The 14,639-nt window shown below is 31.0% G+C and overlaps 1 protein-coding gene across 1 annotated transcript; it reads right to left on the bottom strand.

Annotated features, from left to right (window-relative positions):
* Positions 1 to 467: 467 nt before the first annotated feature.
* LOC146912158 (uncharacterized) lies at positions 468 to 1,444 on the bottom strand. The gene has a single exon (XM_085720412.1). It carries the CDS (start codon positions 1,398 to 1,400, stop codon positions 753 to 755), a length of 648 nt encoding a protein of 215 aa, XP_085576538.1. The 5' UTR covers positions 1,401 to 1,444; the 3' UTR covers positions 468 to 752.
* Between the last annotated feature and the right edge of the window lie 13,195 nt (positions 1,445 to 14,639).

Consider the following 14,639-nt stretch of genomic DNA (forward strand, 5'->3'; position numbering starts at 1 on the left):
TTTCACTCAATAACAAAAATGTGCCTTGATCCTTTCCATGCTTTCATACAATTCAGAACAATTATTGGATTTAACATAACAAAAACAAGTTTAGACGGTGATTGTTGGTCTCCAGCATATAGTACAATTTGAAGATACCTCACATTTAGGTTATGTACTAAGTGGTTCACAAATAAACACATTATTGCGGAAAACTAAATGAAATGAAATTTGTACAAAGTACTCGTTTCATATTCGAGTAAAACCTAGAAAAACTGGAAACTTGTACCTTGGCTTTGCGCTTTAAGAACAATTATGTATCATTACCAATCATCTGAGACTTGCAAATGAAGCAAGAGTGATACTAAAGAAACTTCCATGATTTCAAAACAAAAATGAAATACTTAATCAAACAAAAGTGCTAACATATTATTCAACATAAAACAAAGTACTAACAAAACAAACTACGAGCCCATGTGCCAGAATTAAACAAACTGCAGAAATCAGAACTGAGGTAACTCGCAGTTGCGAGCAGAGCTACTCGCAGTTGCGAGTGAACAGGTTACTCGCAGTTGCGAGCTGTTTTACTCGCAATTGCGAGTTATGACAGTTCAGAATTCTGCTCTCTGTTTGGATTCTGTTTTTGAATGTTTTTGGCTTATGCACATGACTCCTAAACTATATTATGCATTAAAACAGTAAAATAAACTTAAAAAGTTGGGTTGCCTCCCAACAAGCGCTTGTTTAACGTCGTTAGCTCGACGCCTTTTTCGTTAGGGTGGCCAAAATGAGACGGACAACACATCATCCTTTGTGTTCCTTTGCTTTGGGAGGAATTCCATGAACTTTAAGTACAGATGATGTGGAGTCCATAACCTCCCTATCTTGATTTTGAACAAGGCACAAATTTTATCAATGACTCGGTCAATTTCAGCCTTGCTCACTTTCTTCCCCTTTTGTTCACATGTTTCTTCCTTGCTAAGTAACCATTCCCGTTTCTCTGCCATCTTCACTTCTTCTCCATTATCAACAGCTTTGGCCTCTACAGCATAAGACCTTTGAGGAAGTTCTGGTTCATGTGGTGGCTCTATTTCTATTGCATTCTCTAGTACACCACATTCTTCTAATGTTGTGTCTTCCTCAGTTTGAACAACACCTTCTTCAACAATCTCTCCGTCATGAGTGGATTGAATGTTGGATTTGTTCTCCATGATTTGTGCTTGAATCATCTCCAACTGGATTGATAAATTCCTCAATCTTTGGTTGGTATTTTGCATGTTTATCATGGATTGTTGCATGAAGATATTCAAAGTATTTTCCACATTGGAAATCTGCTCCTCTTCATAAGGATATTGTTGATACTGTTGATATGGCTCAAACTCGGGTGGAGTGTAGAAGTTACTATAACCATGATCAGCCATGATTGTGGCTAGGTGAGGATCCTGAAACGGAAACAACTAACAAGAAATTTTTCTTTGTATATCAAAGAGGGGTTAGTACAAACAACTATCAAATAATGAAAACTATTTACGGATTATATACAAATACTCAAAACGATAAATCAATCGTTCTATCTATGATAACTAAACACCATTCCCCGGCAACGGCGCCATTTTGATGTAAGCATATTTTCACATCAAACGAGGTAAGTATTTGTGTATCGTCTCCACAGGGAATAGTGCGTTATCAATGACAGTTTAACATCGATTATCATTCAAAGTATTAAGAGTACTTGTTTGTTTGAATTGAAATGTATCTAGCTAAACTAATTGCAAAAAGTAAAAGATGAGATAAATAAGGATTGAAACTTGTTAGGAGTAGCGTTCCTTAACCAAGCGTCACACGTAACCTAATGATCCATACGAATTCTAGCTTCATAAGCAACATTATCACAATCAATTCTAAACTATCCTTCGTGTCCAAAGTGATATAATTATTTCTAAGTTATCGTTTAAACATTCGTGTCCAAATTCCTTAAACGATAACAAAGTCGATCGGATAACCTAATCGACCGTGTCCAGCCTGGTTGAGTTATACGAAAGCATTTAGCTCTTGATTATGGTGATTATCACAAGATTAACAAAGATGTCAAGTAAGTTAACCTAAGATATATTGCTATTCTAGCTCAAGATTCAAGAGTTTGTGTCCAAATCATCTTTGAATCTCATTGAAAGCATTAACACAAGAATAACAACAATATTGAATATAAATTGCTAGAAACATATTTTGCAAGATCAAAAGATTACATGTTAAGCAAAGATCAAGTACCTCTCATCCCAACAAAGGGTATTTAGCTACACATCATCATGGAAGCCATGCAAGGATGGATTGAAAAGGAAGGATTCATTACACTTGTGATGTCTCAACAAAGTATTAAGATCCAACTTCCAAAACCAATCTCACTCTATGAAGAACTACCTTACTTCTCTCTATGAAAATATCTAAACTAAAACCTAAGAGAAGCTAAGAAAATATCAAGCTAAGATATGATAAGATCCTCTCCAAAGAGTAGCAAGAGGCTATATAAAGACTTCTGCCCTGCCTCAACTCGCAGATGCGAGCTACACCACTCGCAGATGCGAGTTGCTTCTCTGGCCCAATAATAAGCTGCCACGTCATAAATGAAGGGATCAAACCGCCCTAACTCGCAGCTGCGAGTTAGGGAACTCGCAGTTGCGAGTTACTCGCATTTGGAACTCGCAGATGCGAGTTTGGGTGCGAGCTGCTTGCTTCCAGGGACAGCTTCTGCCCAAATAGTACTTTTTCATGATTTTGCTTCTTTGATCAATGTCTTGGGCTAATTCCTGCACAAAAGGATAGAATAATGATAAGTAAAGCGTAATAAGGCATTTAACGCTTATTTCTCGGCTTTTCCTTCAATTACTTGCAAAGCAAGCAACAAAAAGTGCTTAAAATATAACATGAAATTAACACTTTTTAGCATTTATCAACCCGCAGTACTTTTTTTTTATTTAAGTGTGTTAGATTATTTTATTTTTTTTGCTAGATTATTAAAAAAAATATTGAGGAAGTAAAGTGTAGATTTTAACATAAGAAGAGAGAGGAATGTAATTCAAGCTTCTCTTAAGAGAGGGGAATGAAATGTTTTCTAATATGTTTGGAATAAGGGGGGAGGGGAGTGTATATTTTAACATAAGAGGGGAGGGGAGTGTAATTCAATAATCTTTGAGGGAAGAAGAGTGTAATTTACTCTTTTATTTAATTATATTAAGGTGTTCAATCTTAATTAATTTACACTACAAGACTTATAACAAATAAAATTTTTACATCAAATTTCTTTCATCTGGATGTCCTTAAATTCATCGCTTACATTCATAAAATTTCTTCCATTCCACAACCCCGGACGTGAGAACAAAAACATATCCTTCATTCAAATTTCTTCTTTATTCTTCCCTATTGATCAATTCTTGTTTATTTTTCGTTTTCTTCCCATTTTGATTGTTCAATTTTGTCGTTCCAAACTGCTGCAGTTTCAAATTATAGTGAGAATTGTCGTTGTTTCTAGAACCGCGTCAGGTATCGTGACTTTCTTTTATTTAAGCAGCCAACCTAATAAAATCTGCTAACACGCATAGACATGCCTCACTATCAGCCAAAGCCTTTAAGTCCAAACAAAAGAACAAAAGCCTCATGACATAACCATTTCAGCAACAACCAAAAAAATGCTAGCAAACTCCCAAAACATCACAGCGGCAACACCTGCTAGCAATCCTTAAAGTATAACGGATGACTTACTCAATTGTTATAATTAACTACCTCACAACCAAGAAAAATCAAATCAAAAAGAAAAATCAACTCACCATACCTGACGTGGTTCTGGAAATAACGGTAATTCTCACGATATTTGGAATCAAACGAACGACGATGATTCTCACGAAAATTTAAAAAATGCGACAGTTTAGAACGACAAAATTGAACAATCAAAATGGGAAGAAGAAATTTTATGAATGTAACCGATAAATTTAAGGACATTCAGATGAAAGAAATTTGATGTGAAATTTTAATTGTTCTAAGTCAGTCTTGTAGTGTAAATTAATTAAGATTGAACACCTAAATATAATTAAGGCAAGATTACATTAGGAGTCCTTTATCTTATTTTTTTTGTAACAATTTGGTCATTTATCTTTATTTTTTTTCCGTTTAGGTCCTTTATCTCTATTAAAAGCACATATACATCTTTTTCTCATTTTTTATTAAAAAAATACATAATTTTATTTTTAAAAATATATTTTTATTAAAAATGAAAAAAAATCCAGAAATATGATGAAAATGTTCATCATCTTGATCTTCTTCCTTTGAATCTTCATCATCTTCTTTAAATAAAAAAATTTCTACTAAAATATATCTCCAAATATCGTGAGTTAATGTTATATTCACCTCAAATCTTCTTTTAAACACAAAAATCAAAACCTTAATTTCACAAATGGTGCAAGGCGGATGGTGGAGGTTTAGTCACTGGCGGAAGGGTTAGACTTTACAAAAGTTAAGATTGTTCTGGAAACAACAAAATTGATGTGCAAAGCTGCTCTCATTTTGGGGTTATTTTTATGCCGGGTTTGAATATTGAGTTAGAAAATAATAATAATATACGGTGTGACAATTTATATAACTAATTTTCTTTTTTTTTTTTGTGATGAAACTAAATCTCTTTTCTATAGGGTTTTGATTTTTGTGTAGAATTTTTTCTGATTCAATGAAGATGATGAAGATTCAAAGAAAGAAGATGGAGATGATGAACATCTTCATCATATTTCTGGATTTTTTTTATTTTTAATAAAAATATATTTTAAAAAATAAAATTATGTATTTTTTTTAATAAAAAAATGAGAAAAAGGATGTATATGTGCTTTTATGAGAGATAAAAGACCTAAACGGAAAAAAATAAAGATAAAGGACCAAAGTGTTACAAATAAATAAGATAAAGGACCTATAATGTAATCTTGTCTATAATTAAATAAAAATTAAAAGTACTAAAAGTTACCTAAAATTGATGTTTTTTTTTTATAAAAAAAATTTACTCATTTATTTGACATTTAATGTTGCCAATGTATATTACTTTTTGATTGGTTGATATCATGAGGGGGTAAATACCCTCTAAACAAGAGAGGGTAATCTAGAAAAAACCCTCCATCTCACAATAATTGTCTCTTTACCATTTTTTCTTTTTCTCAAAATAATTGTCACTTTAGAATACCAATGCAGCATTTATTATTTTTTTCCATTATTATACCCTTATTTATTGAATTTCATACAACTTAACTACTCCACTAACTACAATTAATAAGGGTGTTTTAGTAAATGATACTAATTTTACCGTCAAAATCAACACAATTAATCATTTCCTTAATACCCGTGCATAAACCTTAAACGACTATTATTTAGAGACGGAGGGAGTATGATTGTGCTGCAGATTGATTGGTTTTTGATGATTTTCCCTTTAACGTGTGGTGTAGGACTAAAACCAATAACCCCAATTTTATTTTCCCAAAAATAATTGATTAAAAGTGACCGGTTGTTGCAGGTCATATATTGAGGTCCATCCATGGTCCCTTTTATTTGGGGTCCATATTAGGGGCTTCCCTAATCATAAACCATTTTATATTTAACTAGTTTTAAATTCAAAAGCAAGATATTGAGATTTTTTTTTGTTTAGCATGTAAGCTCAACCCCAATACATAAACAAAGAACCTTGGTCCAAACTAAGGAACAAAGTTATCACAAAGAAACTGCCCACAATTCCAAACATAATTACATCAACGGTGAATAGAAAAACAAACATGGAAGAGATAGAAAAATTAATAATGACAAACTCTTTAACTATACAAAATCACATAAGCTATAGTAAATAAATAAAGTCAGTCGCAAAAGTATTATAAGATATTACTGCCAAATATGATTCACAAATATTTTTACTAAATAAATAATATTTTAAGAAATGTCCCTCAAATATTTTAAGTAATTATTGAATACTTCAATTGCACTCAATTCATTTCAAAAATTATTTTTAGTGTCTTTAATTTTAAAAATAAAAAAAGCAAGTCATCAATTTTGACTGTAATATTTATGCATTGCAACATAATGTTTTAAAAAAAAAGAGTAATATTTATTTGAAAGCATTATGTTACTTCACAACAACAAAGGTTATTAACAAACTCCAATTTCTTATCCATAATATTGTTAAGCAGATAAACAAGAACACATAATTTTGGATCTTTTCTCTTTTCTAGTACAAGCAGTTCCCTCAAAAAGATGCAATTCAAACCCAAATGAATGATAAGAACCTTCACTCCTTTGAAGCAGTTACAATTAGAAATAAACAACATCATCAAATCATGAACTACATTCCACCAAACACCAATCTTCATCTTCATATTTTTCTTTGTTCTTGTAATTGCCTTTGGACTTATTCTTTGACTTGGCAACCGGATGGAGGCGGCAGCCACGGCACTGCGGCGTGCCACATTTCTCGGTGAATTTGGAATGATTGGTGGGCTTGGAGGACACTTTTGTGAAGATTCCAGCAGTTGAAGGCGAATCAAACCGAGTGATGAATCGAGTACCAGGTGTCGGGTTTGGTAGGATTCGACAAGTCCTCACCGTACCATGTTGTTTACCCTCTCGCTTCATTTTGGTCGAATTCAGTTGTGGACTAAAGAGATTGATGTGAAATAGATGAATAGATTAGTGATGATTATATAATGAATAGGTTTGAGGTTGGTGTATGCATAGGATGGAGTGGACCTTTGGGAAGGAAGCAATGCGTGCCGACCAAGTAATTTTTAAAAAATGGACAAAGTATTAACATCTACTAACAAACTATTAAAATAAATGCCCTATGAATTTCCCATTTTGCCCCTAGGAGGGGCATTTTTGTAATTTTCTAATTGGTGGGATGTGGTTGTTGCCATCTCACTATTATATGGGTGCATTTCCCATTTTGCCCCTCACAATTTTTTTTAAATTATTTTATAATTTTTATATTTTTAATAACTTTTAACTATTTTCCAATTTTTATGTTTTTAACTATTTTTAAATTTTTCTCCCAAATTCAGTTGCTTCTTCATTGCCGTTGTGGGAGATTAAGGTATCGTTTGACCCGACTTTTTACCAACTTCTCTACATTTTTAAGGAGAAGTTAGGCTAAACACAGTATCAATTAAGTACTTACTAAAAAAAGTAATTTTTTTAATGCATAAAATTGAACGGAATGAGCTTTGGCCAAAAGTTGTTGAATGTTACTTTAAAAAACGACTTCTCGACAATTTATTTCACAAGCACCTCTTTTCAACTCACGTTGGAAACCTTTTCTTTTATTTTTTAATATTATATTTCAATATTTTTTTTCTTCCATTTAACTTTATTTTTTTTTGAACCGTTCCATTTAATTTTTTAAGGGGGTTCCATTTAATTTTATTATCTTTTTTTCAAAGAAATTTTATCATCTTTTTATCACTTATATATTTAATTTCAATATCATTTAATCATCACAACCTCACAAATTCTTTTATTCACGCTGTCATTTAATGATACCAAATATTTTTATTTCCTTTCTTCAACTTCGTGAATATACACACACACATATTAACGTTTAGAGTAATATTTTATGTCCGTCTGTTTGTTTTTTTGTTACACTAATGCATATAATTATTTTTAGTGTTGCTTGGTTGAGTGTTACCTCACCGATTTTTTTTAACTATTTTCCAGTTTTTATATTTTTAAAAACTTTTAATAATTTTCCAATTTTTTTATTTTTAACTATTTCCAATTTTTTCTCTCAAATTCAGTTGCTTCTACACTGCCGTTGTGGGAGATTAAGATACCGTTTGACCCCTTTTTTTTCAACTTCTCTACATTTTTAAGGAGAAGTTAGGCCAAATACAATATCAATTAAGTACTCAGTATAAAAGGTACTTTTTTTTAATGCATAAAATTGAATGGAACGAGCTTTGGCCAAAAGTTGTTGAATGTTACTTCAAAAAACTACTTTTTGACAATTTATTTCACAAGCATCTCTCTTCAATTCACGTTTGGAACCTTTTCTTTGATTTTTTAATATTATATGTCAATATGTTTTTTTCTTCCATTAATTTTTTTTTGAACCGTTCCATTTAATTTTTTTTAAGGAGGTCCCATTTAATTTTATTACATTTTTTCAAAGGAATTTTATTATCTTTTTATCACTTATATATGTAATTTCAATATCGTTTAATCATCACAACCTCACAAATATTTTTATTCACGTTGTCATTTAATGATACCAAATATTTTTATTTGCTTTCTTCAACCTCACAAATATACACACACACACATTAGCGTTTAGAGTAATACTTTATGTGTGTCTATTTTTTTGTTACGCTACTGCGTATAATTTTTTTTTGCGTTGCGTAATGCGTATGATTATTTTTATAAAATTTTGATTTTAATTAAAAGTAAAATTGTAGATGTCTTTTCTTCAAAAAATGTCTAGATGCCTAAAAAAATTATATATATATATATATATATATATATATATATATATATATATATATATATATATTGCACCTTTATATTGTAACAAACTATGCATATCTTTTTCTTATTAAAAAAACTAAACATATATGTTTCCATGATGACACCAAAAATGTAACAAATATAATATCATATAATATAAATTCTTATCTTTTTGAAAGACACAAAAAATATAGTATTCTTATAACGAAATTTGTTATAGAGTATAATTGAAATAGAAAAAACCAATTATTTTGATATTATCTATGTTATTATTTCAGGCTCCTCAAATTGTTTCTCCTATTCAAATATTTAACAATTTATATGATGATACAAATTTGTATTCATGTTACACAAAATAAATGTTATTGAGTAAATATAGTATTTGTCAAAAAAAATATCTTTTATTTTTTAACATTTTTAGCCTTCAGGAGATATTTTAAACATTTTTTATTTATTATGTTAATTCATAATAAATTCAAAGTTTTGTCCTCGTGAGTTTAACTCAAAAGATAGGAACAATGCATAAATATATGCCAAGTCCGAGGTTCGAACCCCGAACACCATAAAAAAAAAATCAAAGTTTGTACAATATTTTGCCAAACAACATTTAACTTAAAAATAGCTTTAAAACTAACAAAACCAAGAAACCAAATAACTTTAGCTTCTTTCTTAAAGGCCTTTATTTTAACTTTGTTTTGAAGTAACTTTTAGACCGTAAAAAACCTTGGCCAAACGCTATCTAAGTTCAGCTGGGAACACTGTTTCACTTTCTTCTTCATAAGAGGCCATTTTCTTCCTTTTTTCATGGTTCTAAGACCATACATGACATGAGTTGACTGATTTTTATGGCTTCAGGGGTTCATTTTTTAACACTGTTTTAGTTTTTGCTTCATCATAGGTGGTTTTCTTCCCTTTCTCAAGATTCTGCATTTTAAGGGTTTTTTTTTGTTTTTTTCTTCAATTGTTAGCGGATTATGTAACAGAAATTGTTATGTTGCATGACTTTAGAAAAATCTTCCTTTGTTATGTGGAGTATAGTAGAGGTCATAATGATTGAATTTTAGCTCATGGTAAGGTTTTGACACAATTGTTATTTTATCTTCTGGTACTGTAGTTGAAAAAAAATTGATGCATGTGAGTTATTTTAGTTTTTGTGAGTAATCCTAAAGCAGTAACATTTTTCATATTTGGTTTATTCTTTCCTATATCATTGAGCCGTACGAAAGTTGATTGATGTAAATTTGTTTTGGTCATATCATTGAGGTCCAAAAAGTTGATGATACAGAAATTTGTGCATTTAAGATCAGGTTGATTTGATGGTACAAAAATTGATCACATAGAAATATGTTAGCTTCTTTCGATATCAGAATGAACAAAGGGAATAAAATTAAATGATGTATTATTGTATTTTTATATAAGACTTTCAATGTCAAGTGATTATGACTACATTAAGGATCTCAAAAATGATTTGGACATTTGGAAAATAGGATTTGGAGTGCTGGATTCTTGGATTTTGACTGGTAGTAATGAGAATCAACATATGAAGCTCATTATTTGTGATGCAAAGGTTACATGAGTTAGTTAAGATTTATTGTAATTTCCTTCATGATTTATCAATGTTATTTATTAGTGGACATTTTGATTTATTTATATTTTTTAGTTTCTTTCTCGAATTTAGGGTGATCGAGTTCATGTAATAACTCGATATAGAGAATTGGAGCATTGGAAGGCTTTGATCGAGGAAAAGAAGACTTATACTTTATATTATTGTCATGTGTTTGATAATGACATTGCATTTAATCCTTTTAAGGTTGTTTTTGGTTCTGGTACAAAGGTGCAGAAGTATGATAAGTTAACTAACGTTCTTACTCATGAATTTCGTTTTAAATCATTTAAGGAAATTCTAGATAGAAAATTCAAAACTGACGTTTTATATGGTATAGTTATGTGCTTTAATTTATTTATGTGTTTTCTCCGATTATAATGTTCTTATAGATGTAATTTTTTCTTAGAAATCATCGGGCTTCTTCATGAGATTGTCAAAACAACGCCAATTGGGACTGGAAAGAAACCGTGTACGAACATTGCGTTGAAAGATAAAATGTATTATTTTCTAATTTGTCAGCATCAGATGATAGAATTTTGCATAAGTTTGATAATGACCTGAAAGATGTCTTTCCTTATGCAGTGGGATTATAGTTGATGTAACACTATGGGAAAAATACTCCGCAACTTTATCATTTACCATCTATTTACCTTGAGTTTTTTGCTTCCATTTTGTAGTCAATGGCTAGATTTGAGATCCTGCAAGGGTTCTATTGTGAAAGAGATGGATTTGGCCAACTGCATATGCAGCAAGGTTCTTATTTATCTGCAATTTGTTTTGTACATAGCACTTCCCAAATGAGATATCAAGGACATTTCTAAAAAGAACACGGAAAACAATCACACTCATCGACAAACAAGCTCAAAAAAGGTATAAGTGTCGCTTGATAACGGCAAAGAGAGCAAGTTACGAAAAATACTTAGGCGGCCAATGGTTCAACTTTTGCCGAGAACATATGTTAGAGGTAGGTGATAAACTAATTTTTGATCTAGGGAAGCCACCTAAAAATATGCATGTTCAAGTCGTTCCCAAATAAAGATTTGGTGTTCATGATCTGCACTTTCAACATATCACCTTAACTCTAATCCTAGACTAGATTATCTTCACTCACCGATGCTACTTCTTTGCTTGATTTCATCCGATGTAAATATGGGTATCAATCCTTTTTTGGTAACTCTATAACAACAACACTTTTTTTTTTTTTTTTTTTTTATAATTTTGGATAATATGCAATCATAATTCACACATCATTGGTTCCTTTATTGGTTCCAATTGTTTTCATCCTAAATATTATGTCAATTCCTAATCTCATAAACTGATTATATGCTCTCTTAATCAACTCATACATATTTTATGATGAATCACAATGTTCCGTCGTTTTAATATCTCTTCTTTCAAAGAAATTTTTTATTGAATACTCCCTCTGGTCTCAAATGTAAGAAAATTTTCACTTTTTTGGTTCATTCAATAAATGATGTATGTGGTCTATAATAATGACCACATATATCATTTATTGAATGAATCTAAAAAATGAAAAATTTCTTACATTTGAGACCAGAGGGAGTATGTTATTGAACCCGTGCGAAGCATGGGTTTGTAACTAGTTGTTATTTTAAAACTCAGCGAAAATAAGTTATTATAGTTTGACAACTCATTTTGTATAGAACAAGTCTAGCGAATGCAATATATATAAGTCATATGGTTCCTGTATTAAAATAGTTGATATTCGATAGCAACTCATTCTTCGTGCATTAGAACTAATTAAGAATTCTCTCACAATATAACTACTTAATGTTTGAATTTTATTTAAGCGATTGTTATAATATCATAAACATCTCTATGAAAATTCATTAAAAAATGTGAAGTGTACACATGATTTGATTAAAAAACAGAGACCGTAAGTGGTGGTAAAAAAAAAAATTAGGGACAAAAAATTGATGAAATTTTTTATAGAAACTGAAAACTTGAAATTTGAAAATCTTAAAGAGACCAAAACATATTTAACTCTATAAAATACATGTGACTTAATGTTTTAATCTTGATCCTAGGGCCACATATATACATACTTCAAAGGACTGGACAAATCTTAACGAGAAGTTTTTATCAACAAGGTGTAATATAGATTCAGGATCAGGGAACTATACAATGGTAAATAAAAAGGATTAAGGTTCTCAAGCAAATCTCTAAGTAAGGAATACATTCACCTCGAGTACAACCGTTTGTGAAATGGTTGAGGTTATAAAATCAAATGTTTACTACTGGGTTGATGCATCATGAACTATGATGTATAGTGAAATTAATGATACTAAAAATAAATTACATAGAGCCTTTATTCCAATGATGATATAGTTTCTGATGAGGAATTTGCCATAAAAGTTCCCCCGCAAGAAGAATATGGATCCTGAAAGAACATTAATCTCTTCATGAAGTTAATTTTGTTCCTGTTGCAAACTTGCCAGAGACGTAAATGGCATAAGCTTAAGAAGTAATCAGATATAATGATAATTATAGATGAACCACTATGCAATACAATCCACCATATCAAAGGAGGAAAACGAATGTCGTCAAATAGTGGTGCTAGAACATCATAGCAATAGCGGAATTTGGACAAACCACTATTGTTCTATGATATACAATTTAGCACAAAGTGTTGACAAACCAATGTCGTCAAATAGAGGCGCTAGAGCATCATAGCATAGCGAAATTCCGTCGGTCACATTACTCCTAATGTGATTGATGAGAAGATTTATCTATGTTTAGTGTATGTTTGCTTCCATATTTGGAGGAGGCAATTTTTTTTTTTAGAAATCTAAAATTGATTTTGACGAATTTGAGTGAAGTCGATTAAAATTGATTATGCCTCTTAAATTGATTCAAACTTGAAATTTATAGTTTTACACTTAAATTTATTGTTTTTTTGTTTTGTTACAAAATGGCGGAGAAGAGTATCGAACACGGACACTTTCAGTTAAAACATGTATTTTCTAACCACAAGTACCTTTTATACACTCTTAAATTTATTGTTCAACTAACTTTTAACCAAATTCAATTTAAAAAAAAAAAAACAATTTATTCAAAATCTATTTTTGTCATGGCAAAACCAAACAAACTCTAAATGTTTCTTAATATGGTGTAGAAACTAATATGAAAAATCTAGTAGAATTGAGGGGGAAGTGAGTGTTTAGTCGATGTAAATGTGACACAACTTACACAACCATTATAAATAAGTAGCGTTTTATGTATGATTGATATATATGACAAACCAAGCTTGTGCTTTCTTGCTCTCAGAATAGGACAGTCTTAATTTGATATAAGAGTGATAGCATCACTTCATTACCAACTTGTTGAAACCATGAATGGTATTGCTACTACTTATGATGATTAGTGTATACAATTCTATTATCATCAACAACGACCTTTCATGGATATTAGCATGGAAGGACTCTCACATGCAACTATGGCGACAACATACATGTCCCACCATCTCATCAAATGGCATATTAAGCCCAAATAATTTTCTTCCAACTGGCTTGGAAGTCTCTAATTATGGTCTGCCTATCAATAATGATTTGTCCAATGTTTTATACCATGTGATGAAAATGTCTATAAAGGACTAATCAATGTTTTATATATGGACATAAATTGATGTAACCCATGTTAAAGAAATTAGTATTTGACATATGTCATGTATATATATTTATTCTCTAGTGTGTTGCGGTCCTTTTATTGATTGAATGCAGAAAAAATTACAAATAATAATAATATGAACGGTACTTTTTTTCGATCCACAATATGAACGATTGTTAATTATCGTTTGAACGGTAATTATCTGCAGTTCGGGGTATTTTTGTTAGTTAGGGTGCATGAGAGCATCATAGGTGCCTAAAGACCAATTTTCAATCTATTTTTCAATTGCAAACGTACAACGATCAAATAAGTTCTAATTGTTATTCTGTGTTCACTCTAAAGAAACTTTAAATACATTTGTTACTTTTTCAAGTGCACAAGGAAATCGTGAATTAATTACTCATACCTCACCAATGTTATGTCTTAAGCTCTAGCTAATTTCATGAGTTTTGTCCAATGCTTTTGGGACTGGCCTCATTGTTGGACTAAACTCTCTTTATTGGTTTAGACAAAAAGAAAATCCTCCTTTTTGTTCGAACGTGAAAAGCGACAATTGTTAGAAGAGTGTTTTCAAAACTAAAATAACTTGGCCATCAAGTAATGATTCAAAAATCTACTTTAACAAATAAATCATCAAATTAGCCCCCGACTTTATAGTACGCCATCAAATAGGTCTTTAAGATTATGAATATTTCAAAAACACTTCTAAGGCAATGTTTGGTATCACGTTTTTATCACTTTTCTCGCTTCCCAATGCATTGCTACCGTGATATTTGTGAAGCTCAAAATTGTAGAGTTGGAAAAAACCATGGTGGGAGCCAAAACCAACGTGGTAACAAACACGTACTAACTCTATCAAACTCTCAAGTTGATCTCTATATCTTGTTAATATTTTAACAACTTACTATCAATTTGA

This window comes from Medicago sativa, chromosome 6, assembly GCF_051527215.1.
Source record: "Medicago sativa cultivar Bolivia chromosome 6, Bolivia_mono, whole genome shotgun sequence".
NCBI classification, from domain to species: Eukaryota; Viridiplantae; Streptophyta; class Magnoliopsida; order Fabales; family Fabaceae; genus Medicago; species Medicago sativa.

Excerpts from the sequence above, each read along its gene's own strand:
- LOC146912158 (XM_085720412.1), bottom strand. The coding sequence starts at position 1,400 with ATGGCTGATCATGGTTATAGTAACTTCTACACTCCACCCGAGTTTGAG.